Source organism: Arvicola amphibius, chromosome 9, assembly GCF_903992535.2.
Source record: "Arvicola amphibius chromosome 9, mArvAmp1.2, whole genome shotgun sequence".
NCBI lineage: Eukaryota > Metazoa > Chordata > Mammalia > Rodentia > Cricetidae > Arvicola > Arvicola amphibius.
In genome coordinates, this window is record NC_052055.2 from 124,470,258 (window position 1) to 124,495,699 (window position 25,442).

The window sequence follows — 25,442 nt, forward strand, 5'->3', positions numbered from 1 at the left end:
AGAGAATCAGGTGAGGTCATTGCTCATTCCAGTTATCCCAGCTCTTGGGAGACTAAGGCAGGAGAACTGCCTTGAGTTCAAGGTCAGCTTGGTATCTAGAATTAGGCTCCATCTCCAAATAATAAATGAACCAATGACAAAGGCTGCTGACTACATCAGGAGACTCCCCAAGGAACACTCTGGTTCTCATAGGCAACTAGAGCCACTGACCCTAACCAGCTGTCTCTCAGGTGGGGACAGGGCCTGGGCTCAGAACTCTGGTCTGGCTGTCTACACTGTGGGGTGCTTTGGACCTGAGCCCTTTTGGGACTGTGAGATCCACCCTGGGGACTTCATTTAGGGCAAGGTGTCGGTGTCGGTGCAGACAGACAAACATCCTCCCTTGCAGACAGGCTCTCCGAGGGCTATTCTCTTGCAAACATAACTAGCACCAGGCCAGCAAAGGGATCCTGGAGGATTCTCAGGCCCAGAAAATCCCTGCAGGAAAGCTAAGGGTAGGCTTCCTGCACCCCTCCTCCTAATCCCATCCCTCGGCCAGGGGGGGCTGGGGGAGGGGTGGGTGACAGAGGCTGGACACCAGCGTCCCTTGAGGAAGGGAAGCTGGGTTCCTAAGTCTGAGGCTCAGTCTTTGAGGGACTGGGGAGGAAAAGCTGCCGAAGGGCTCAGAGGAGAGCCTTGTGTGATGGACTGGGGCTGGGAGGGGGTTGGGGAGCAGGAAGCTGTCCCCAGGGGAGCCATCCAAGCCCATTCAAGGGTTGAGCACTTGTTTAGGGTTAGAGCTGCCCCCTCTGGGGACCCGGATTGTCCAGCCAAGGCCATTGTCCCGACCCTTCCCCCGCAGTCCCTCCCAGGCTTCTTTGAACCTGAAGTCAGATTTTTTTTCCCCCTCTACACACCTACCACCCTTTGGGCTTCTCCACCCAGGAACTAGGCTGGAGGCCTGGGATGTGAGGTGGGGGAGGGAGGATGAAACCCCTTGAGAAATGAGATGAGATGCCCAGGCCTTGACTGTGAGGGGATCGTGGGCCTGAGTGGAGGCCTCACATTGCGGGTTGGGGCTGGGGGCCCAGGGATGAGGAACCTCTAGAATCTGGAGGACTGGGCACGGAGCGCCAGCCTCGTCAGCCACCTGCCCCAGGAGATAGAGTGGAATACTGGGCTTTCCCAGTCTCTGGAACCTACAGTTCTAGACGGGTGGATGCTCAACTGGTAGCTCACTGATGTGAATTGAAGAACTGAGGGGTAGTCCCAGAAATACTTGGAACAGGACATTCAATGAATGTTGCAGCCTCTGGAAGGATGGGGGGCCAGTAGAAGGCAGAGCGGGACAGTACCAAGCAGCTTTGGGGTGGGATGGGGGAGCCAAGCACTTGTTTTCCTGAGCAATGTGGAGGTGTGGAAGGGATAGTGATCAACTCCGAGGTGTTCGGGGCCCCGGAGTAGGTGTGAGTAGACGTTGAAGGTTGAAAATGAAGGTCCCCCTGGGGTCCTGCCCTAATGGTTGCTCCCTCAGGATCGCTTCCAGACACAGGCGGGTACCTTTCGCCTCAGTTTCTCCCACCCTCTTGGCCCACTCCTCCACCCATCCAGGGGGCGGGGCCAGAGGTCAAGGCTAGCGGGTGGGATGGGGAAGGAGGGAGGGAGAGAGGTTTAAGCAGTCCCTAGGTGAGCCCTCCTTCCGTCAGGCCCCCGGCTTGGGGTGCCCGCCTTCCCTATGGCTGGACACCTGGCTTCAGACTTCGCCTTCTCACCCCCACCTGGTGGTGGTGATGGGTCGGGAGGGCTGGAGCCAGGCTGGGTGGACCCTCGGACTTGGATAAGCTTCCAAGGGCCTCCAGGTGGGCCTGGAATCGGGCCAGGGGTTGGGCCAGGCTCAGAGGTGTTGGGGATCTCCCCTTGTCCCCCGCCATATGAATTCTGTGGAGGGATGGCATACTGTGGACCTCAGGTTGGACTGGGCCTAGTGCCCCAAGTTGGCCTGGAAACTTCGCAGCCCGATGATCAGGCAGGAGCGGAGAGCAACTCGGAGGGGGCCTCCCCTGAGCCCGGCACTGTCCGCCCCGGTGCCGTGAAGTTGGAGAAGGTGGAACCAAGTCCCGAGGAGGTAAGTGAGATCGGCCTGGGACGGTGGAGGGGACATGGCTGCGCTGGCAGAGGCGGCAGCAAAGGGAATTGGGAGCTTGCAGGACAGTCTTCCTAGCAAAGAAGGGGTTGTGGTGACTGCCTATTCCTGAGAAGGACACGGTTTGAACTAGAAGCCAGAATTGCAAGAAACCGAAACTGGCCTGTATTGTTCCGGTCTGTCCTGGTCACGTCGACGGTCACTATCTGGGCCTGACTGCGCCCCAGCGTTGGCCGGTTTCAGCTCCTTCTCCCACTGCACTTAGCCCTTCTGGGGACTTGGGTCTCTGTCTGACCCAGGCCCTTGGCCTTAGGTTAAACATGGCTGTAGGGTGAAAACGCTTATCTTGGAGTTCTTGTTAACTCCAAAGCTTGGGTGTGACTGATCGCTGATAGCTCTGGGCAGCGGAGTTGGAGTTGGGGTCGTCTTCAGTCAAGTTTACGGCCTATCTGCCCTCTGCTTCTGCTTCAGACCCATGCGTGAGTGACCCTTACACTAAGTGAACACCCCGGCACCCCCCTTGTAGAGAGCTGGAGGTGCAGATTTGATCCATTCAGCCCTACTTCCGTAAGTTGTAAACACTCAGGTAGGAGATGCTATCGCTATCTCAAGGCCGTTTCTAGATCGTGCGGCGAGGGCACGGGCTTTGCTGAGTGGCTGATGGCCTCCAGCAAGCCCTGGAAGGGACCGCTGCAAAATACGCGGCCGCCCTCGGAAGCAAGTGTAAGCAATTAGCCATCAGGGGAAGGTGAGAGCGGACACTGGTGCCGGCCAGTAGTCCTGCCTCTTAGCAATTAGTGAGTTGGAGGCTCCCTCCCCAAGTGCCTGTTTGTGCGTTATCTCGCATCCTCTTAGCTACCGGGAGACCCCTGGGAAGGCATTAGTAGTTTATCTCACGTCTTAAGTGGCCTTAATGAAGCAGGGAGCTTGAACCGGGGTTTACTTTATCCCAAATCCACAAAGTAGGATTTAGAAAAGCTGAGGCGCCAGCTGAGGGCACTTGATCTTTGCGGAGCGAGGTTGGAGACGAAAGTCGGTCCGTTCGAAGGTGGTAAAAATCTTTCTCCATTGAAATACCTTCCGGAAGGATGTGCTACCGCATTGGGCCGTGCCTTGCTGGCTGCTGGGTTGACCAGCCTTAACTGCTGGAGTATCTGAGACAGACCTGCACCTTCGCTCTGCCGACCTGCTCCCCCCCCACCCCCGCGCAATGACCGCCTCCTTTTCATCTTCTGTTAGAGATAACCCGAAATGCCTCCCGCCATTTTTGTTCCGTTCACTCTGAGGTCCCGTCCGCTCTTTGGGAAGCGGGCTCCACTAGCCATCCATATTTCTCCGCGCCTGCTATGGCCTTAGTCGGGCTCTTACTTTTTTTGTTTGTTTTCCCGAGACAGGGTTCCTCTGTGTAACCTGGCTGTCCTGGAACTCACTCTGTAGACCAGGTTGGCCTCGAACTCAGAGATCCACCAGCCTTTGCCTCCCGAGTGCTGGAATCAAAGCCGTGTGCCACTAACCGTCAGGCTTATTTTGGTTTTTTTCCAGACAGGGTTCCTCTGTGTAGTCTTGGCTGTCCTGGAACTCAACTTTGTAAATCAGGCTGGCTCAACTTTGTAAATCAGGCTGGCCTCGAACTCACAAGAGAGCTGCCTGCCTCTGCTTCCAAGTGGAGTGCTGGGGTTAAAGATGCACCACCACCTCCCAGCCTTAATTTTAAAAACAAACATTTGTTGTGCGCGCAACCGTGCGTCTGCGGGCGTCAGAGGCGGTCGTCCCCACACTGCTTTTTCTGGGGGGTCAAACGCAGTTTGTCTGGTTAGCACCAAATCCATATCTTAAAATGTGTGGTAAGGCCTTAGCTCCTGCCTCGTTGCCTACCCACAGGAGCTGCTACCCTGCCCTCCTGGCTTTCTCCACAGCACATGCATTAGCAAGGGTTATCCCCAGGGCTTGCGAGACCAAGGCAGGAGAGCTACCTGGCGAGTCCTTGTTTCAGTATCTCCACTTGTACTGTGTCGATAGTTTGGGAACTTCAAAGCAAGCTGGGAGGGTGTGGAGTTTGGAATCCAATGGGCCTGGTGCTCTTTATTTCTATAGTTCCCCCTATTTTGGGCGAGGGCCTATCTATGCAGTCCTCCTGCCTCTGTTTCTTGAGTGCAGGGATTACCTGGCTCTTTCTGTAGTCTTAAAACTTACTAAAACTGGGGTGACATGTTGCCAATGGGGCTGTTCTGAGTAATTCGTTAGCAGATGGGAATTTGCTGGGATGCTGGGCCTGTGTTCTAATGCGGGGGACGCCGGGTAGTGTATGTGACCGTTTGTGAGGGAAAGAGCAATCCACCTGGGGATAGAGAGCAAATGACACATCAGCAGACCGTTTTTAGTGGGCAACCTGAAATGCTGAGATCTGGGGATCCCAGGGGTGGTATGACTCTCACAAGTCCTTTCTCGCCACAGTCCCAGGACATGAAAGATCTGCAGAAGGAGCTAGAGCAGTTTGCCAAGGTGCTGAAGCAGAAGAGGATCACCTTGGGGTACACCCAGGCCGACGTGGGGCTCACCCTGGGTGTTCTCTTTGGTGGGTTTTCTTCCGCATGTTCTGACCCCACAGCCGTCACAGCTCTCAATGTAGTTGCCAGGGGAAGGGCGTTTTAGGGGCTACCTGTCGTTCACCTGTGTAGAGGGAGATTAGACACTTGAACTAACTCTGGGAAGAGGTGGGAGCTTGGGAGGAGGGGTCCTGGAGGCCCTGCACACTACCTTACTTTCCCTTTGGCCTGCCGGGCTCCCCAGGAAAGGTGTTCAGCCAGACCACCATCTGCCGCTTTGAAGCTCTGCAGCTGAGCTTCAAGAACATGTGCAAGCTGCGCCCCCTGCTGGAGAAGTGGGTTGAGGAAGCCGACAACAACGAGAACCTTCAGGAGGTGAGCGTCACGTCCCAGTCCCGTGTCTCCCCCCCCCCCCCATGATGCGCAGGCGTGCACAGTGCCTTCCTTCAGCTACCAGTCCCACCAGCTCCTTCTCCCTCTCCGACCAGAGATGTAGTTCTGTGTCTTGTGGTTGTCTCCGCTCGCTTCTAGTGCTGAGGATTAGAATCCAAGGCTTTAATATTTGCTATTCGGTTTCTCTCTTCCTGGGGCCCCCTCATCCCAGGCTAACAGTTTAAGTCTGATGGAACGTAGTTCTGGTCCCTCCCCAAACTCCCTTCTGCTGAGAAAGGCTCAGAGATTTGATTTAGGTCTCCCCCACCCTGTTCAGGATTCTTTCATTATAGTAATCCCTTCCTCTGGGGCCACAGCCAGTCAGCGCTCCCATAGCCATTTGCCCCTTGTCAACCCTTCCGCCCGGGTCCAGATATGCAAAACGGAGACCCTGGTGCAGGCTCGAAAGAGAAAGCGGACGAGCATTGAGAACCGCGTGAGGGGGAACCTGGAGAGCATGTTTCTGCAGTGCCCGAAGCCCACCCTACAGCAGATAAGCATTATCGCCAAGCAGCTCGGCCTGGAGAAGGATGTGAGTGGTACCCGCCTCCCCCATTGTCTTCCTTTCCCTACCTCTGGCTTCAGCACCCGTGAGCTGATGCCAGTCTTCTCTGTACCATCCTAGGTGGTCCGAGTGTGGTTCTGTAACCGTCGCCAGAAGGGCAAACGATCGAGCGCTGATTATGCCCAACGAGAAGAGTATGAGGCTGCCGGGCCCCCTTTCCCAGGGGGTCCTGTATCTTTTCCTCTACCTCCAGGGCCCCATTTTGGTGCCCCAAGCTATGGGAGCCCCCACTTTACCACACTCTACTCTCCAGTCCCGTTTCCTGAGGGCGAGGCCTTTCCTACTGTTCCCATTGCTGCTCTGGGCTCTCCCATGCATTCAAACTGAGGCGCCAGCCCTGCCTGGGGATGAGGTGAGCTGAGGCAAGGGGGAGAGAGGTAGTAGATAGAACCTGGAGCCACCACAGCTTTGGGGTGAAGCTCCTTTACCGAGGGGTCGTAAGCACAAAAAGGGTGGGGAAGATGGAAGTTCAGTGATGCTGTTTTGATCGTGAGCCTGTCACTCACTCATCATTATTGTTCTTAAATAATAAATAAAGCCTGGGACACATGAGATTGCTAAACTGTTGTCTTCCTTTAGTTACTAGCTAGCCTGGGGATAGAGAAATCCAGTAATGGAGCCTCATGCCCAAACAGTCCTCAAATAAAGGCGCCTGCAAACTGTTGGAGGTTAAGAAATGCCAAATAAGCTAGCTCCAGGACAGGCTCTAGAAACTACAGGGAAACCCTGTCTCGAAAAACCAAAAAAAAAAAAAAAAAAAAAAAAAAAAAGAAATGCCAAATAATAGCTGGGATTGGAACTCAACCTACAGAGGAAGATAGGACATGCTTGCTGGCACTTTAGATTGATCATAGCAGTGTTCACCGGCAGCTGGCCTTGTCCCATGTCACTATGGAAGTCCTAGTGGACGTAACCTAAGAAAACCAAGTCTTTTTTCTTCAGGGCAGAGTTTCTGTGTAGCCAGCCCTGGCTGCCCTGAACTGGAACTCACAAGATCTACATGCAGTTGACCACCCAAGTGCTGGGATTCAAGGCATGCCTCACCATGGCTGGCCTAAGTTGTTAATTTTTTATATTTTATCTGTATGGGTGCCTTTGGGGGCTTATTTATTGTGTAAAGTGGCAGTGGAGGTCACTGAATCCCCTGGAACTGGAATTAAAGGTTGTGAGCAGCCATGTAGGTTCTGGGAATCGAACCTGGGTCCTCTGCAAGAGTAACCATTGCTTTTTTTTTTTTTTTTCTCTAGACAAGGTTTCTCTTGTGTAGCTGTGCTGTCCTGGAACTCTGTAGAACAGGATGGCCTCTGCCTTTATAGAATGCTGGGATTAAAGGCTGTCTATCCATTGCTCTTAGCTGCTAACTGCTGGGCCATCTCTCACCTAAAAACCAAGTCTTCAAGCGTTTTTTTGTTTTGTTTTTGTTTTTTTTTTGCTGTGTCAGCCCCACTAGAACTCTACCATATATAATGTGTGTGTGGTGTGCTGTTGTTTTTAAAGTTTACTTTTTGGTTTTTCAAGACAAGATTTTTCTGTAGCTTTGGTGCCTGGAACTAGCTCTTGTAGACCAGGTTGGCCTCTGCCTCCCGAGTCATGGGATTAAAGAGCATGCACCACCACTGCCCAGCAAAGATTTGTTTTATTATATATTGTGTTCCAGCTGCATGCCAGAAGAGGGCACCAGATCCCATTATAAATGGTTGTGAGCCACTAGTGGTTGCTGGGAATAGAACTTGGGACCTCTGGAAAAGTAGCTCTGAGCCATTTCTCTGGTCCCTCCTTTTAGAGAAAGGACCTTGTGTAGACCAAGCTGGCCTGGAACTCATAATATGCTTCCACGCTCAACATTAAAACTGTGTGTGTGTCCACAGCACGGGGACAACATGTGGACGTCTCCTTCCACATCGTGGGTCCTGTGGCTCAAGCACCGTCATCGGGCTCGGCAGCCAGCGCCTTCACACACGTCATTCCCACAGGTGCTTCTGCTGCAGGGAATTCCATCTGCAGGCCACACCAAGTCTAGGCTTCCCAGCATTTGGAAAGTGGGCTGACTCAAGGATAAATACCCCCATGTGGATGAAGCAAATTCATTTTTATTTAAAGGCAAAGCTCTGAAAAGCCAGTCACAGAGACCCAGTCAGTTGCAGCGCTAGCCATGGTATAAGGAGGCCCTGGGGTAGCTTCTGTGATGGTTGCTCCAGCAGCAGGTAACTGGTGTCCATGGGAATGAGGCGTGATTCCTTGTTACTGGGAACTTGGCAGCAGCAACACCTTTGGCAGGAAACCTTGTCACCTCAGCCATGAGGGTTCTTCAGCCTTGAGTCGGAGTCTATGGCAGCAGATTTTCCCTGTGCTCATTCCCTCCTTTGGAGAAAGGAGAGATTTCTCAAGATCCATTCTTTTCCAAAAGAATGAATGTTTGCCTGTATATATGTGTGTGTACGTACATATGTGTGTGTGCCTGGAGGCCAGCAGACGTGGATCCGGTGGGACTGGAGTGAGCTGAGCAACAAGCCTCTTGATCACTGAGCCATCACTGAGGTGTGAGTTCCACTTACACTATCACTGCCCCTAAACTGGAGGAGCCACATCTGTGTCCTCTGGCCTGCCAAGCCCAACGTGTGAATCCAACACGGCATCCCGGGTGACCAATGCAGGTCACGTGGTGCCAGACATCACCGCCATCCAAGACTACTGTCTTGTGGGTAGCTGCAAAGGTGTACAAGGGTTTCTCTGTAGCTTTGGAGCCTGTCCTGGAACTAGCTCTTGTAGACCAGGCTGGCCTCGAACTCACAGCAATCCACCTGCCTCTGCCTCCCAAGGGCTAGGATTAAAGGCCTGCAGCACCACTGCCCAGCTAAGGACTCCCCACTTCTAAGGACAGTGGGAGTCTGGGAGTGTTCCTGAGTAACTTGTAGTCTAGACCTCTGGACCTAGCTAGAGCGGCACCACCAGGGGCTCCAGGCCTGTGGGAAGTAGGAACTTGGATGGTAAGGGGTGCCAGCAGAGTGTGTGCCCAACACACAAGGTGACACCTGGAACCCCAGCAGGACTGATCAGCTTCCATTCTGAGTGCCCTGTCCTGACCTTTCCTTGGGGAATTTGAGGCTAGCCTGGGTTATACAGCAAGACCCTTTTGTCAAAAGCAAACAGGTTTAGAAAGACGGCTCAGCTGATCTTCCAGAGGATTTGGGGTCTAGTGCCCCACCAGTTCCAGAGGATCCAAAGCCTGGTCTCAGGGTACTGCACACACGTGATACACAGACCTAAATTGACCTGCTTACTCTAGTTCTTGTTTTGAGACGGGGTCTCAGTATGGGTCAGGTTGGTCTCATACTTGGCAATCCTGTCTTCTGCCTCGACCATCCAGTGCTGAGATTCATGTTGTTTTATGTATTTGGTGGGACGCCAACCCTGGGCAAGCCGGGTGCCTGCTAGGTAATGCCCCAGTGAGGCACTCCTGTGCCCCACCCCCCAGATTTTTTTTTATGGTCTAGTTCTAACCCTCACTCCTGCAACTTCACACACATTTCCTGCATTTATGGATGAAAGCTAACCTGGATGTTATCCCTGTACCTCTCATCCCTGCCTTATAAGACTTCATTAAAAGGAGTCTAGGGTGTGAGGCGTGGACAGAGGCTAACACTGAGGACTCAACTTACCCACTGGACACCAGAGTGGCCTTCTCCATGCGGAGCTTCTTCCTGGGCTCCATTAGGACGGACAGGGGGCACAGGGAAGCCTCACCCTCATCATCTAGCTCTGCCAGCACTCTGTGAGCTGATTTCCTCCGGTTCCTTGTGGGCGGAGCAGGCGAAGCTCCCACTTCCCCAGGCCGGGTGGGAGCAGCCAGGCTTTGTGGTCTGCCTCCACCCCTGGAGAAGGTGAGGGGCTGGGGCTGCAGCTTGCTGAGGCTGCCGATGGAGTTGAGGATTAGTGTGGCCTTGGGGGCAGAGGAGAGGGTGCTGAGTGGCCGCTGGGGCGCCCCCTGAGGGGGCACCATGGGCTGGAAACCGGCCCCAGCTTCTCCCCTAGACCGAGGGACAGTGATGGCAGCGAAGTCCTGAGGTTTGACCCGGACTTGTTGGAACATGAAGTAGAATTCCGAGGAGCTGGTTCCTGCTTGCCCTTCAGGGCCAAAGGTCAGAAGGTCACCATCATTCAGCTCCAGCCTGTGGCCTCTTGGGAGTCGGACATTATTGACCAAAGTCCCTGTTGATGGTGAGCCACAAGACAAATGACAAGTACCTGGCCATTTGGTTTTCAGGGGAGCACTGGGGAAAGGCCCACGAGTGGGAAGTTTTCTCGCTGTGTTCCTGCTTGAGCAGATCTACCCCTAAACAGCTCCCATTCTTATATTTCTGAGACAGTTTTAATCTGTCGTCTACACTGGCCCAGAATTCACGACCCTCCTGTCTCAGCCTCTGGAGTGCTGAGATCACAGGGTACACACACACACACACACACACACACACACACACACACACACTTGACGCCTGCTGTCCTTTTCCTTGACTGTAAATGGTATCAGCTCCAGCCACACGGTAACGGGCTGGCCCATAACAGCAAGCGCTCACGCTTACTGTTGGCTGTTACAGACTAATGCCGAAAACCTCAGATGAGGCTTCTCCAAACCTTGCGTCTAATCTAATAATAGGAAACTGAGAACTGGCGATGGAGGAACTGTGGACTTTTGAGGCTGCCTTGGGCTGGGTGGAATGCCTAGGGCACGAGAACACTGCTTTCATGGGAACAAGTCTGAGCTTAGTACTAGAGTGTCCCGCTGTGACACCCCAGCGCCTCCCTCCTAGCCCTGCGTGAGCCAAAGCAGCCGAGCAGGTTAGTCGTGGGAAGAGCTGACTGCACAGCTGACGGACGGGCGGACCAGACCAGATCCTGCTTATCTGTTCATGGGACCCTGACAGAGAGGCTGGGAGGTAGATGGCAGGGTCCCACCTGGCGCTGCCTGCTCACCGCTCACCTTGGCTGCTGTGGTCCTCCAGACTGACCCTCCAGTCGTCCCCTTGGGGCTCCGCATGCAGCTCCGCATGGACCCCAGAGATGAGGCCCGGCTCCTGCTGGGACCGCAGGGCCACATCACACAGGTCAGCCCTGCAGCCCAGCCGGTAGGTGCAGCCCGACCTGGATGGGGGGTGGAAGGTGTAGAGATCACCGCCCCTGCCGCCCCCTATGCGCAGCAGCTGGAAGCAGGGCAGCATCGGGGGTGCTCCCTCTGCACCGCTTCTGCCACCTCAGCAGCTCATCACCGCCCCTGCTCCTGGGCCACGCACCGCGGGCTTCAGTTCAGTGCTAAGTGACGTCAACAGCTGTACTGTGGGCAATGCCAACTTGAGAAATAACAGATTCAGGGCGCCAGAGGCGGTAGTGGCTGTCGGGACGAGACTTAAAAAGCAATTCCAAGAAAGTCCTGATGCGATGCAAAACCAGGAAGACGTCCTGCGGGATCTCGGAGGAGCCGGATTCTCGGGCCGCAGAGCATCCGGGGAGGCTTTAACAATCTGTGCAAGGCAAAGCTACTTTAAGCAGCAGCTGGGAACATGCAGACGGGGTGGGAGGTCCTGCGACACGAACGTGCGTGCGGCACGGACGTGTCCCCTCAGGTGTAGCCCGGAGCAGGGAAGTTCACGGTCAAACTTCCTAATCCAGGTGGAGCACCCCTTCTGTCCGCCCCCGCTCTTCGGTTCCCCGAGGGAAGAGATTCCGCTGTCACCCACAAAGGGAGGCACAGACAGGTCCCTAATACTGCAACAAAGTGGGTCTCACCCTTTCCTTTTTCGCTTGCGGGGTAAACTGAGGAAGGGACTCCACACCCTGCGCCCCTCGCTCCCGCTGCGGTTTGACAGCCAGGAAGCCGCCGGGAGGGCGCGGCTTGGGCGCGCGCGCCGCGCAGACTCCTCCTTCAGAATTCCCGGGTCCAGCTTCGCGCCTGCGAGCCCGCCTTCCCCCTCCGGCTGGTTCTGATTGGCCACCTGAGTTGCCCTCTTCCGTTCTACTGGACGAGGCACAGGGAGGAGCTGGGCCATCTCCCGCCCTCCGCCTTTTCCGATTGGCTTACACGTTTTCCCGGGTTCCCGGGGTGGGGTGGGGCCGTCAGGGCGCGGAGAAGGCCTTAGGCGTCAGTGTGCCTGCGCGCACCCTTCTTCTTCCTCCTTCCGGCCGGGAGAAATGGTGCTTTAGAGCATTTAGAGCAGCCCGCCAACCCACCCGCCTCGCGCATGCGTGATCGGGGTGTGAACCTGGACCGGGAGCTCGGAGTAAGGGGCGTGGCAAGAGGGCGGATCTCGCGCTGGGTAAGGGGCGTTCGGCCAGAGTCGGTTGGGGGCGGAAAGGGTCTGAGAGGGGGTGCTAGGGTGGGTGGAAGGGGTCCGCAGGGGAAGAGGGGTGCAGGAGCCCGGAAAACAAACAGATGAGGGGGTCGAGACAGCCTTAGCGCTCAGGGTCTTCAGGGGGATGAGCCAGGGGTGTGTGCAGGAGAGGAGAGGGGAGACCGGAGGACAGGGAGCGATCAGGATAGTTCCGTCCAGAAGGATGCAGACTAGGACTAGGAGGAGAAGCGGGTAGGAATCTCTGGATTGCGTGAAAACAACAACAGCAGCAACAACAACAAAAAAAGACATTTGAATTCGGATGGGAGTTGGACAAAGAAGATGCTGTAGGGCTCCGAACAGAGACAGGCTTCGGGAATGGAAGCAGAGGGGATGGGGATAGAGAGAAACTGAGGCCGGTTACCGAGAGGCTCCGTTGAGATAGCAGGAAACTGGGTTCCCGGCAACGGGCTCTAGGCTGCTTGCGTTCCCCGGGGATCTGAGGGAAGCCGCTTAACTTCATATGGGGCCTCATTTTTCTGGGGCCAAGCCTTGGGCTAACGCTTTGAAAGGAATTGACCCAGAAATCATGGCTCGTTGGTACCTAGATGGGCTTCCCAACATCCCTACCATTCCATGGCGAGAACTGTGGAGACCGGGCTCCCTACGGGCCCTCTCACCTCCAGCCCTGAGCTGCAGGGACCGTAGACCCTTAAGGAGGAAGGTAAAGGCACCACTCAGAATCCTGTAAGTAGAAGCAATCTCCACGGCACCCTCTGGCCCCCATCCCAGTACATTTACCTCATGGTTGTTGCCTGGTTCGTTCTCTTAGGAACGTGATTGGGACAGGCAAGTGGTTTGGTTATCATCGCCTTCTTAGGGAAGTAGGGAAAGAGAAGCTTAGAGCCCTGTGGATCAGTCAGTAACTAGGATTTTATCACTTTTGTTATTATAGGACTTTCTCTTTGGAAGGTGGCCTGAGTACTGAACTGGAGTGTCCTTGTTTCTCCTATTGTCCAGGGGAACGTAGATGCCTGGAGACACGATCTAGGGGCTTCAGATAAGACAGAGATGTTGCCACCTTCAGGTCTGTGAGGCCAGTCCAGGAGGCTGGGGGTCTCCTCTCTCTCGCTGAGAAACTGACAGTCTTTTACTCTTGTGACCCCTCAGGTTTTGCTGGGCTGGTTCCTCCCTCTCACTTCCAAGCTCGGCCCCTTCCAACTCTCCCAAGAATGGCCCCGACCTGGGCTTCCGACATTCCCCAGGTCCAATCCAGGGCTGGCCAAGATGTCGTCGAGAGGCGGCTAGACACTCAGAGAACTACAGTGACCATGTGGGAACAGGATGTTTGTGGAGATGGACAGGGACCAGGGCGGAGAGGCAGGTAGGGGTCAGACTTGCTAATGATCCTTTGTACACACAGGCCTTTATTTCAGCCCTTGGTTCCATAACTTGTGTTGTTTTCTGTAGGCCGTTGTTGGTGCCTACAATGCATATACCATATGCACTGGGGATAACAGAGAGAGCTCTGGACTTAAATTCCCAGCTACCAAAGAATGTAACTGTCTAAGGGAGGAGATGGATGGCCCAGAAGCTGTTGGGAAGCGAGATGACACATAGCTTAGACATGCTGACCCGGTACAGTGTTCCATACTGGTTCTTATGGAGTAGTTAAAAAAGGAGAGATGGCTCAGAGGTTAAGAGCACTGGCTGCTCTTCCAGAGGTCCTGAGTTCAGTTCCCAACAACTACGTGGTGACTTGCAACCATCTACAATGAGATCTGGTGCCATCTTCTGGTGTGCATACATACATGCAGGCAGAATACCGTATACATAGTAAATAAAAAAATAAAATCTTTAAAAAAACAGATTTCAGCTGGGCTCCCATCTCTAATTTCACCACTTAGGAGGCAGAGGCAGGCAGATCTCAGTGAGTTCAAGGCCTGGTCTACAGCCAGTACTGTTACGCAGAGAAACCCTACCTTAAAAAAACAAAGCAAAAAGTCCTCTACAGGATTGCGCCTCTGCATATGGCTATGCTCTGAATGTGTGTTTTAAGATTTTATTTTTGAGCTGGGCATGGCCTGCCTTTAATCTAGAGCGGAAGAGGCAGGTGCATCTCTGAGTTCAAGGCCGCTCCCTGGCCTACAGACTGAGTTTCTGGACAGCCAGGGCTACGCAAAGAAAACCCGTCTGGATAAAAGAAAAAGCAGAAAAAGATTTTATTTATATCTGTGTGCGAGCATGCGTACTTGGAGGCCAGAAGAGGCTGCAGGGTTCTCTGGAGCTGGAGTTAAAGGCAGCTGTGAACATCAGATGTGGGTGCTGGGAACTGAACTGGGGGTTTTCACCAGAGCAGCCAGCGCTCTCAGCCACTGCGCCATGTCTCCAGCCCCCAGGAATATGTCTGTGTGTGAGCGAGAATTCTTTGAAGCCTGGAGCCTGACCTGGTACTCGCTCTACAACCCAGACTGGCCTCGAACTCATAGAGATCCGCCTGCCTCTGCCTCTGCCTCCCGAGTGCTGAGATTAAAGGTGTGCGCCATCACTGCCCGGCTGCTCACGGTGTCTTATGATGGTGTAAGTGTAGAGATCCTCCTGCCTCAGCTTTAGCCCCTGCTTCCCCACATAAAGTAGGGGTCACTATTCTCTTTGCCGTCTCCACCCTCCCGGCAGTACCCGGGATGTATTTCACCCGTGCCCACCTGTCTTTGAAGGTCTCTGGAACTGGGGGTCTCCAGTGCCCTGAGCCAGCAGGCCGAGCTGATCTCTTGGCAGCTCCAGGACTTGCGGCGGCTGGAGGAGGAGGTCCGATCGCTACGGGAAACCTCGCTGCAGCAGAAGATGCGGCTGGAGGCGCAGGCTCTGGAGCTGGATGCTCTCGCCGCGGCAGAGAAGGCTGGCCAAGCTGAGGCTGAGGGCCTGCGTGCCGCCTTGGCCGGAGCCGAGATGGTCCGGAAGAACCTGGAGGAGGGGAGCCAGAGGGAGCGGCAGGAGATGCAGAGTCTGCACCAAGAGCAGGTGAACACGGGGGCGAGAGGGTGCACTTCCCAGCGAATTTGCAGGGAGTCTGGGGGTGGGGGTGGGTGGGAGCAGAGCCATGGCATCTTGGAAGGGGAACGTGGGTGTTTTGGTCTTGCTCCGGCTGCAGTTGTTCTTGGGAGTCATGTGATCCGGCACCATTTGAAAGGCACCCAAGTAGTATTTCCCTGTTCTCTGCCAGGTACCTTTTTAGGAACTTGGTGGAGGGAGGGAGGAAAGCGGGTATGGATCCCGGGAAAGACTGAGAGGAGAACATTGTTCAGTCAGGATGCCCACGGCTTCTCTTTGGCTTCCTCGAGGTAGGAGCTGCATGGGGATTCAGTGACCAGGTTGCCTGAGTCTCTGTTGTCATGAGTGGAGCTGACAGCCTAGTGGGGACACATTTACTGTGGCTGTAGCCAGCTGTAGCTGGGAAAATGCTGCAGGGTGCAGGAGCACTACTGTGGCCTGGGGACAGGGAGGCCACCCCAGGCCATGGCGAGGTCAGGAAGGGAAGCTATAAAGGTGAGTGTTTTGTTTGTAATATTGGGGCAGCAGCGGTCTTGGTGCCTGGGAGTCACCACTGAGAAGGTTCCCCGAATGTGTCGCTTCCCTAAGCAGACACCTGCTTTGATATTTGATAGCCTGTGTAATTGGTACCACGGTCAGAAGTCAACTCCACAGTCATTGTGAGACAGCTGTTTGCTTTGCTGTTTGTTTTGATTTTTCAAGGCAGGGTTTCTCTGTGTAGCCTAGCTGTCCTGGGACCTGCTTTGTAGACCTGGCTGGCCTGGAACTCACAGAGATCCATCTGCCTCTGCCTCCCAAGTGCAGGGATTAAAGACGCGCGCCACCACCGCTTGGCTTTGAACTGCTGATAGGTCAAAAATGACAAATAACCAAAAAAAAAAAAAAGACAAATAACCTTTGAAAGGTTTTAGGAAACCGGGAATATAGCCCAGTGGTACAGTGCTTCCCTGTGCCAGGCTGTAGGTTCAGCCCCGCGGCACCAGAAAAGAAGGGTTTTGTTGTTGTTATTGTTGGTGGGTTTTTTTGGGGTTTTGTTTTGTTGTTGTTGAGCCAGGGTCTCATTTTGTACCTCTGGCCTGGAGCTCACAGATTCTCTTGCTTCTGCCCCCCAAGTACTGGAATTAAAGGTGTGCGCTGCCTCGCTGGGCTCCAGAAAAAAAAGCAGGCTAACAACACAATCAGACTTGTATTTTATGTCGAGAAAGACTGTGTGCAGGGAGAGCCTTGGGAGAGAGCTTAGGGAAGTGCATTGTCAGGCAGCAGGCTTGGTGGGTATGGCAGATCTATTTTGGGGTGCAGGGTTGTGTTAAGGCAGGGTCTGGATATGTAGCCCTGGCTGGCCTTAAACTTGAGACAGTCCTCTGGACTCGGCTTCCCAAGAACTGGGGTGTCTTAGGGTTTCTATTGCTGTTATAGAGCACCATGACAGAAAACAACTTGGGAAGGAAAGGGTTTGGCTTATGTAACCCTGGCCACGTCCACTGAGGGAAGCCAAGGCAGGAGCTGAAGCAGAGGCCAAGGGGGAACACTGGTCACTGACTCGTTCCTGGTGCCTCTGTCAGCCTGCTTGCTTGTGTAACTCAGGACCCACCCCGCTGTGGGCTGGGCCCTCGCTCATCAACTATCAATCAAGGAAATGTCCTTGCCTACGGGACAATCTGATTGATGCGTTTTCTCAATCGAGGTCCCCTTTCCCCCCAAACTCTAGCTTGACAGTGGGGCGGGGGTGGCGCACACCTCTAGTCCCAGCACTGCCCAGGCAGAGGCAGGCGGATCTTTGTGAGTTCAAGGTCAGCCTGGTCTACACAGTGAGTTCCAGGACAGCCAGAGTGGTTACGCAGAGAAACCCTGTCTCAAAATAAAACCAAAAAATCCTTAGCTTGTGTTAAGTTGACCAAAAACTCACTAGTACGCGGGTTTATAGACATTTGCCACCACATGCTCAGGACCACGGGAGGGTGTGTGTGTACATTCAGGTGTGGAGGGGCGTGAGTGTGTGTGGCACACGTGGAGGTCAGAGGGCACCCTCAGGCGTGGGTCCTTGAGCTCCTTACATGGTATTTTATTATTGGCCTGTAACTCTATCACGTAGGCCAGACTGGCTAGCCTGGGAGCTTCAGGGGTCTGCCTGTGCCTCCTGTCCCACAGAGCTGGGTGATTACAGGTGTGCCCAGCTTTTGGCTTAAATTGTGAGGCAACCGACTGAGCCATCTTTCCAGCCCACAAACACTCAGGCAGGAGGAGGGGACGTTTACTCCGGCTGTTAGTGGACACAGGGAGGGAGGGAAGTGAACGGGCAATGATCGATGGGAACTAAGGGGAGAACCAGATGCGGAGCAGTCAGTCTCCCTTTGCGTACAGCAGGGTGGTCTGTGGGCGGCTCCCCGAGAGACAAGGCCCAAGGTGGGGGAGCTGCCCCACTTAAAGATGACTTCTGTTTATGTGTGCGGTGTTGGTAAATGTATACCACACGTGTGTGGGGGCACCCAGCGCCAGGAGAGGACACCGGATCCTCTGAAGTGCCTGCTGTGGTGCTGAGAACCGCACGAGTTCTGGATGCGTGGGAAGCTCTCTCGTCTGCCGGGTCCCTCTCCAGCCCTTTCTCCCTCCACAGCTGTCCTCCCTGACCCAGGCTCACCAGAAGGCTCTTGCCAGTCTGACCAGCAAGGCTGAGGGCTTGGAGAAATCTCTGAGTAGCCTGGAAATGAAACGGGCAGGGGAGACCAAACAGCTGGCTGTGGCCCAGAAGGAGGTGGAGCTGCTTCGGAGTCAACTGAGGTCAGGGGCAGGGCGACTGGGAAGGGCCTAGCGGGTGACAGCGTGGGGGCATCTGGGCTGTTCCACTGAGGACTCTCCCGTTTCTGCCTCCACCCTAGTAAGACCCAAGAAGAGCTGGAAGCTCAGGTGACCTTGGTCGAAAGTCTGAGGAAGTACGTTGGGGAACAGGTCCCTCCTGAGGTTCAGAGCCAGGCATGGGAGGTGGAACGGAAGGAGCTTCTAAACACCGTGCAGGTGAGGACAGGGATGGCCCGGAGGAGAGAGCACAGCTCCCAGGGAGGGAGGCCACTCTGTCACAGGGCTCAGACTGCCTGCCCACTGCCTGGGTGTAGCGGGGAGACTCACTGGTGTGCTCTTCCACCCAGCGCCTGAGGGAGGACCGCACTGACCTCCAGGACACCGTGGAGTTGCTGCAGGTTCGGGTGCAGAGCCTCATGCACATACTCGCCCTGCAGGAAGAGGAGCTGATCAGGAAGGTAGGACTCCGTCATCCGCCAGCCCCCGACCAGCGGCAGGCCTTCCCTCTCTGGGGGCAGCAGTTGGTGTGCCGCTCAGATCCACTGGGATCCTTTTTCTCCAAAACCTCGCTCCTCGCTGTGGCAGGACTGAAAAGAGCAAAGGTCACCCCATCCGCCTCCTCAAGATGCTTCTCCCACCTTCCCACATGCAGATCCAGCCTTCAGATGTCCTGGAGCCTGAGTTTCCTAAGAAGTACCAATCGCTGCTGCGCGGCTGGCGGGAGAAGGTGTTTGTCCTCATGGTGCAGCTCAAGGCCCAGGACCTGGAACACAGGGACTCCATGAAGGAGCTGAGGGGCCAGGTCAGGGGCTGTTTCTTATCATTCTGTACTCAGCATCTCACACAGTGATGACAGTTTTGCTTTGGGTGGTCACCATGTGCTGGGCACAGGTCCTGGAGAGATAGATGCCTACGTGTGTGTTCCCTGGAGCTTCAGTTCTGAAGGAAGACGAAGGAATAAGTAGAAGAATGGGTGGTGTCGGACAGATGTGCTGCAAGGGGGAGACAGAAGAATGGGTGGTGTCGGACAGATGTGCTGCATAGAGAAAAGGTGTTGACAAGACTTCAGTGGATAGGCAGGGTGGTCAGCGGTGCCTCTGAGGAGGCGGACGATCCATCAGAGCAGGGCATGGTCAAGACAGGGTTTCTCTGTGTAGCCCTGGCTGTCCTAGATTTTGCCATGTAGACCAGACTGACCTTGAACTCAGAGATCCCGGCCTGGGAAGATGGCTCAGTGGTTAAGAGCACTGGATGCTCTTCCTGAGGGTCCTGGTTACATCCCCAGCACCCACATGCCAGCTCACAACTGTCTGTAACTCCAATTCCAGGCAGTCCGACACTCTCACCAGGCATACATGCAGGCAAAACACCAATGTACAAAAAGTAAGACTTTAAAAAGAGCGAGCGAGAGAGAGCAAAGAAAAGAACTGAGAGACCCAGCTGTTTCTGCCTCCCAAGTACTGGGATTAAAGATAGGTGCACACCACCACTGCCCGGCTTTATTTATTTATTTATTTATTAGCACATATTTATTTAGGTGGGTATAGTGGTGCATGCCTTTAATCCCAGCACTTAGGGAGAGAGAAGCAGAATTTCTGAGTTTGAGGTCAGCCTGGTCTATATAGTGAGTATCAGGATGGCCAGAACTACATAGTAAGACCCTGTCTTAGGGGAAAAAAGATGTGTTTATTTTATTGTATGTGTAGGAATGTTTTGCCTGCGTGTAAGTATATGTACTGTGTGCCTACGGAAGTCAGAATGTGTTGGCTCCCCTGGAACTGGAGTTACAAATGGTTATCATGTGGGAAGAGGGAATTGAACTCAGGTCCTCTGCAAGAACAACCAGTTCTTTTAGCCAACATCTCAGCCCCACTTCAGGGATTCTCCTTCACCCCTGTGTTCTCCATGGCTTTGGCTCCAGACTTTGCTGCCCAGCTCCCTCTGCTCCCCTAGGTAGCAGAGCTGCAGGAACAAGTGATGTCCCAGAGCCAGGAACAGGCCATCCTGCATCGTGCCCTACAAGACAAAGCCGCTGAGCTGGAGGTGGAGCGGATGAGCACCAAGGTCTGAGCCAGGAGACTTGAGGGAGGGGGACAGAGACCCTGACCAGACACCGGGGAGGAGGAGGCTCTAAAGAAGACACACACACAAAACCGCATCCTTACCAGACCCTGCAGATGGAGCTGAATCGGGCTCAGGAGGCCAGGCAGAGGCAGGAGCAGCTGACCGCCTCTGCTGAGGAGCAGCTGAAGTTCTTGGTCCACGCCATGAGCAGGTATCTTCCGTGGGGCGGCGGGTGGTGGGGTGCTGCTTCCCCGAGCAGCCTCGGGCTGGAGGGTGCAGAAGGGGGGGCACCTCTACCTCACAGCATCGCCCGCTGTGAACTGACTCACCTTGGTTGGAGTGGAGCGGGGATCCTGCTTCCTGCAGGTCGGTCCAGAAGCCTTTGAAGCTAAGTAGGACAGCTGGGTGGAGCCACTGCTTCAGATCTGTCCTTCTTCTCATGCCCTGTTTAGTTGGGGAAAGCATCTAAGCCAGACAGCCAGACTGGTCTATAGCTCAGCCCAGCACTGGCCTGACGTTCAGGAATCCCTGGAACAGACTAGTCAGAGGAGCCCTGCCCAGATGCAGAGCATCGCGCGAGCCTCCTGCCTCCAGGAGACTGCGGTGTGCCGTGGGCAGGATCTTACTTACAGATCAGAGACGTGGTTCTCCGCAGCCATCTTCCTCCCAGGCTGAGTATCCGAAACCCCAGCCCAGGGAGGCAGACAGTGCCAGAGCCTGAGCGGCAGCCTGCAGTAGAAGTCTCACTCAGAGCTTGGCCAGCCCCAGTGCCCACTGTTGGCCGCTGTGGATTTTGCTGAGCGCTTCCCTGGGCTATGGATTGCAGATCCAGGGCCGCTCTGACCTGTGAGCCTTGATGGTCCCTCACTGCACATTGCAGGCCAGGCATGATGGCGGCTTTGAACCCAGCCTCAGCCACTTGGGACTCTGTCTCAACCCTGACCATCCCTTCCCTGCCAAACCAAATGAGACGCCTGAGTCATGGTATTGGGTTTGTTCTCAACTGGATTTTATTTTGAGGTTTTTTGGTTTTGTTTTTGTTTTTCAAGACAGGGTTTGGGCTGTCTTGCGTAGCCCTGTCTGTCCTGGAACTTGCTCTGTAGACCAGGCTGGCCTCTAATTCAGAGATCCACCTGCCTCTACCTCCCTAGTGCTGAGATTAAAGGCGTGTGCCACCACTGCCAGGCTCAGCTGGATGTTTCTATCTGACAGTCACTAAAGCTTAAGCATTTATGTTTTTTAAGGTCTGCTAAGGAGCTTGATTGATTGATTGATTGATTGATGTACTGTGACCTTCAGGGTCTGCCAAGGTCTCATCCCTCCTAATGGTTTCTGTCCCCGCTTTTCTTGCTGCTTAACAGCCTACCTCCCCACTTATGTAACAGTACAGGACAGATGTGTCCTGTGCACACCCTGCAGGTCCTTCATGACAGACGTGTCCTGTGTACACCCTGCAGGTCCTTCAGGACAGATGTGTCCTGTGTACACACTGCAGGTCCTTCAGGACAGATGTGTCCCGTGTACACACTGCAGGTCCTTCAGGACAGATGTGTCCTGTGTACACACTGCAGGTCTTTCAGGACAGACGTGTCCCGTGTACACACTGCAGGTCTTTCAGGACAGACGTGTCCTCTGTACACACTGCAGGTCCTTCAGGACAGATGTGTCCTGTGTACACACCCTACACGTCCTTCAGGACAGACATGTCCTGTGTGTGTACACACTGCAGGTCCTTCAGGACAGACGTGTCCTGTGTACACACCCTACATGTCCTTCAGGACAGATGTGTCCTGTGTAAACATCTTACACGTGCTTCAGAGATGAGGGGAGGGGAAGGGCGAGTGACCTGTGCCTTTTCCAGCACTCAGGCCAACCTCCATAGCACCATGACCAGGGTGAATCAGGCTGTAGCCCGGATTCCCAGCCTCAGCAACCGACTCAGCTATGCTGTCCGTAAGGTCCATACCATTAAGGGTACGTATAGCAACCGTGTGTTTCCAGCCTGTCCCCACTGGCCCAGACCCCTTCCTCTTAGCGCTAGATCTGACCCTGTAACTATCCTCTGTTGTCTTGGTAACTGTTCTCTGCTCCCCTGCCCTGTGCCCTGTGCATCCCTGCCCTGTGTTCTCTGCATCCCTGCCCTGTGCCCCGCTGTCCTTCTGTCCCTGTATAACTGTCTCCCTTTACTTTTCCTTCTCAGGTTTGGTGGCTCGAAAACTGTCACTTGCCCAGCTGCGCCTGGAAAGGTAAAGGACAGGCGTACCGAGGTGGAGGGTGTGTGGTGTCGAGGGTGTACCGAGGTGGAGGGCGTGTGGTGTCGAGGGTGTACCAAGGTGGAGGGTGTATGGTGTTGAGGGTGTACCGAGGTGGAGGGTGTGTGGATGTTGTGTGTGGTCTGGTACTGGTTGCCAGGACTCAGAAAGGACAAGTAAGGATGGAGGCACGGGTGGCTCCAGGTGACTCCCTGGTTTTTGTCCCAGCCGTCCCCCACCCCCACCCGCACCCTCAGTGGATGCAGACCTGAGCCTTGAGTTGGAACAGCTACGGGAAGAACGAAATCGCTTGGATGCAGAGCTGCAGCTGAGCGCCCACCTCATCCAGCAAGAAGTGGGCCGAGCACGGGAGCAAGGTATGGCTGCGCTGGTGGGTGGGTGAGGCTGGAGAAGACTTGGGGTCTGAAGCTCAAGTCCCTAGAAACTTCCTTTTAGGGGAGGCAGAGCGCCGGCAGCTGAATGAGGTGGCCCAGCAGCTGGAGCAGGAGCTGCGGTGCGCCCAGGAGTCCCTGGCCAGTGTGGGGCAGCAGCTGGAGGCAGCCCGGCAGGGCCAGCAGGAGAGCACAGAGGAAGCCGCCAACCTCCGGCAGGAGCTGACACAGCAGCAGCAGATCTACGGGCAAGGTGGGCAGTGTGGGCAGCGTGGCGATGCGTGCCGCCCTTCAGGATGGGCGGCTCCTGACCCCGCCTCCCGCTGGCTCCTGACCCCGCCTCCTCCCCCACTGCAGCTCTGCAGGAGAAGGTGGCTGAGGTGGAAACGCGGCTGCGGGAACAGCTCTCAGATACCAAAAGGAGACTGAGCGAGGCCCGGAGGGAGCAGGCCAAGGCTGGTGAGACATGCTGGGGAGGACTTGGCCCTCGAATAGCCTAGCTGTCCTGGAACTCGCTCTGTAGATCAGGCTGGACTCGAACTCATAGACCCTCCTGCCTCAGCCTCCCGAGTGCTGGGATTAAATGCGTGCACCACCACCGCCGGGCATAAATCCTCACTTAGTGAGCTGAGCACACTGCAGCTAATACCAGGTGACCTTCCAGGCTCCGGGACTGTGTCACTGCCCCTCAGCAGACACCACTGGCCACTGCTGTCACCAGAAACTTAACGCGGATGTACATGAGAGAGAGGCATAGGGTGAATGTTCACATCTTCCCCATGTGCCCATGGTCATGCGTGTAGACAGAGTCGTGTGAGCTGCAGACATGATGGGTCAGCTGCACAGCACCCCACAGAAGGGAAATTCTCTAATCATGGCACCAGTGTCAGCTCCATGAGCCGTCGCCACGCTCGGTGGCTCTTGCCTATCGTCCCAGCACTAGGGAGTAGGAGGCAGGATAGTTTAGGGCCAGCCTGGGCTACATAGCGAGGCCTGTCTCAAAACAACAGCAACCCTGTCTCGAAAAAAAAAAATAAAAAAAAAAAAAAAAAAAAAAAAAAAAAAAAAAAACAACAGCAGCACAGAGGACAGGCCTTGCCTGAGGAGTTGCTGTCAAGGATGAGGAAGGCACTGGGGTTCACAGAGCCCAGGATCCGTGGCATCTGCCCACTTGCGGTGTGGAAGAGATCCTGAGAGTCAGAGCTGAGAACTTGGTCTCATTTTTTGGGCTCTGGGCTGACCCACTCCCATCTCCTTAGTGGTTTCCTTGCGCCAGATCCAGCACAAAGCCGCTCGGGAGAAGGAGCGCAATCAGGAGCTCAGGCGCCTGCAGGATGAGGCCCGGAAGGAGGAAGGGCAGCGGCTGGCCCGGCGAGTGCAGGAGCTGGAGAGGGACAAGAACCTCATGCTGGTAGGGGACCTCGGGAGCAGGGACCTGGGACCTGGTGTGAGGAAAGCTGTAGGGGTGGGGGCGGCCCGGGTGCGGGTGCCCCGTGCGGTGCGGCAGACCCTCTCCTTCCCAGGCCACCTTGAAGCAGGAGGGTCTCCTCTCCTGTTACAAGCAGCAGCGCCTGTTAGCTGTGCTTCCCTCGGGAATGAATAAGAAGTCGTCGGCGGTGTGCAGCTCCCAGCTTGTAGGGTCCCCAGATCCTGAGTCTCCAGCGGCTGCACCTTCTGGAGAATCTGTGAAAGGTAGAATTCCGCTGAAAGACCCCCCCCCAACCCCGAAGGCCCCTGGCCCATGTCCGTCCCTCAGGCCTCCCAGCCAGTTCAACCCCGTGCCCTGGGCAGCACCGAGCCTGCTCTCACTCTGCAATGTCCTCCATATCAGGGTCCCTGACTGTCTTGCTCGACAACCTGCAAGGCCTGAGCGAGGCCATTTCCCGAGAAGAGGCTATTTGCCAAGAAGACATCCCAAACGCTACGTGCTGCCCTTCAGACCCCTGCTGCCAGGAGCAGTGAAGCCAGCCTGGAACTGGTCCCCCGGGAGTACGGCAGGGGCAGCCTGACCTGCTCCCCAGCAAGCCTCGGGCCCCAGCTCCCACCAAGTCTGAATTCTGCAATAAATAAAGATGGCTATAGCGGGGCGGATGCTTGGAGATGTCTGGGCGCTGCCTGAAGCCCGCTCTTCTCGCCCAGCTTTCCCGAGTGGCGTCCTTCCTCACTGCTCTGGATGTGTTTTAAGAAGCTCCCAGATTTAGGGTTTTTGTTTTGACTTTTGAGACAGGGTCTCTGCCCTGGAGCTCACTGTGTTTGTACACCAGTCTGGCCTTGAGTTTACAGAGATTTTATCTGCCTCCACTTGTTTTCTTCTTACTTCCTTTTTTGTAAGACATGGATGGTCTCATGTAGCCTCGGCTGTCCTAGAACTCACTCGGTAGACCAGGCTGGCCTCGAAGCCACAGAGATCACCTGCCTCTGCCTTCCGAGTGTCACTGCCACCTGGACCAAGTTTTCTTTACTTCCACTTTTTGCTTTAGAATTATTTTCCTTGGGTGATGATGAATGCCTGGAGCAAAATACTAAACATTCAGCATTCAAGGAGCTTCTCACAGGAGAGGCCTTCCTAGCCCAGGGTCACTGCGACAACGGCGTGAGGAGGGGAGGGGACGCTAGGCCCGGCTGAATTGATTGTGTTCTGAAGGGATTTGGGGTGGGTTGGAGAGATGGCTCTCTTCCAGAACACGCACGCGTGCGCACGCACACACACACACACACACACACACACACGGCAGCTCACAACTGCCCGTAACTCTGTTTCTGGTGGGTCCAATGCCTTCTGACCTGTCTGTACTGCATACATGTGCACAGATATACATGCAGGCAAAACACCCATTCATGAGGCTGGAGGGATGGCCCAGTGGTTAACAACACTGACTGCTCTTTCAGGGACCTGGGA

General features: G+C 54.9%; 3 protein-coding genes across 11 annotated transcripts; 2 read left to right on the top strand and 1 right to left on the bottom strand.

Moving 5' to 3' along the window:
• The first annotated feature begins 1,714 nt into the window (after positions 1-1,714).
• Pou5f1 (POU class 5 homeobox 1) lies at positions 1,715-5,992 on the top strand. The gene is made up of 5 exons (XM_038344041.1): positions 1,715-2,104; positions 4,577-4,697; positions 4,913-5,043; positions 5,474-5,632; positions 5,726-5,992. Exons 1-5 carry the CDS (start codon positions 1,715-1,717, stop codon positions 5,990-5,992), a joined length of 1,068 nt encoding a protein of 355 aa, XP_038199969.1.
• Positions 5,993-7,790: 1,798 nt separating this feature from the next.
• Tcf19 (transcription factor 19) lies at positions 7,791-11,571 on the bottom strand. 2 transcript variants are annotated; one of them, XM_038343569.1, is made up of 4 exons: positions 11,447-11,571; positions 10,644-11,181; positions 9,325-9,874; positions 7,791-8,026 (listed from the first exon to the last, which is right to left on the bottom strand). In XM_038343569.1, the coding sequence occupies exons 2-4, from the start codon at positions 10,879-10,881 to the stop codon at positions 8,017-8,019; spliced, it is 798 nt and encodes a 265-aa protein (XP_038199497.1). In that variant the 5' UTR covers positions 10,882-11,181; positions 11,447-11,571; the 3' UTR covers positions 7,791-8,016. The 2 variants fall into 2 exon arrangements, with proteins under 2 accessions (XP_038199497.1, XP_038199498.1); XM_038343570.1 differs by lacking the exon at positions 7,791-8,026 and having other exon boundaries at positions 9,321-9,874.
• Positions 11,572-11,804: 233 nt separating this feature from the next.
• Cchcr1 (coiled-coil alpha-helical rod protein 1) lies at positions 11,805-24,691 on the top strand. 8 transcript variants are annotated; one of them, XM_038342526.1, is made up of 19 exons: positions 11,843-11,973; positions 12,597-12,735; positions 13,009-13,075; positions 13,159-13,372; positions 14,706-15,009; positions 17,654-17,817; positions 17,916-18,051; positions 18,183-18,293; positions 18,488-18,637; positions 19,789-19,899; positions 20,004-20,110; positions 21,761-21,873; positions 22,100-22,145; positions 22,380-22,528; positions 22,608-22,796; positions 22,901-23,002; positions 23,803-23,954; positions 24,067-24,235; positions 24,375-24,691. In XM_038342526.1, the coding sequence occupies exons 3-19, from the start codon at positions 13,060-13,062 to the stop codon at positions 24,503-24,505; spliced, it is 2,364 nt and encodes a 787-aa protein (XP_038198454.1). In that variant the 5' UTR covers positions 11,843-11,973; positions 12,597-12,735; positions 13,009-13,059; the 3' UTR covers positions 24,506-24,691. The 8 variants fall into 8 exon arrangements, with proteins under 8 accessions (XP_038198453.1, XP_038198454.1, XP_038198456.1 ...); XM_038342528.1 differs by having other exon boundaries at positions 12,597-12,712; positions 12,944-13,075; XM_038342525.1 differs by lacking the exon at positions 12,597-12,735 and having other exon boundaries at positions 11,805-11,973.
• Positions 24,692-25,442: the final 751 nt, after the last annotated feature.

What these genes read in the sequence shown, in the direction of transcription:
- Pou5f1 (XM_038344041.1), top strand. Translation starts at nt 1,715, where the DNA reads ATGGCTGGACACCTGGCTTCAGACTTCGCCTTCTCACCCCCACCTGGT. An exon ending in CACCCTGGGTGTTCTCTTTG is followed by an intron (nt 4,698 to 4,912) that starts GTGGGTTTTCTT and finishes CGGGCTCCCCAG; the next exon opens with GAAAGGTGTTCAGCCAGACC. An exon ending in AGCTCGGCCTGGAGAAGGAT is followed by an intron (nt 5,633 to 5,725) that starts GTGAGTGGTACC and finishes GTACCATCCTAG; the next exon opens with GTGGTCCGAGTGTGGTTCTG.
- Tcf19 (XM_038343569.1), bottom strand. Translation starts at nt 10,881, where the DNA reads ATGCTGCCCTGCTTCCAGCTGCTGCGCATAGGGGGCGGCAGGGGCGGT. An exon ending in GGAGGACCACAGCAGCCAAG is followed by an intron (nt 9,875 to 10,643) that starts GTGAGCGGTGAG and finishes CACCATCAACAG; the next exon opens with GGACTTTGGTCAATAATGTC.
- Cchcr1 (XM_038342522.1), top strand. Translation starts at nt 12,512, where the DNA reads ATGGGGCCTCATTTTTCTGGGGCCAAGCCTTGGGCTAACGCTTTGAAA. An exon ending in GCAGCAGATCTACGGGCAAG is followed by an intron (nt 22,797 to 22,900) that starts GTGGGCAGTGTG and finishes CCCCCACTGCAG; the next exon opens with CTCTGCAGGAGAAGGTGGCT. An exon ending in TTCTGGAGAATCTGTGAAAG is followed by an intron (nt 24,236 to 24,374) that starts GTAGAATTCCGC and finishes CCTCCATATCAG; the next exon opens with GGTCCCTGACTGTCTTGCTC.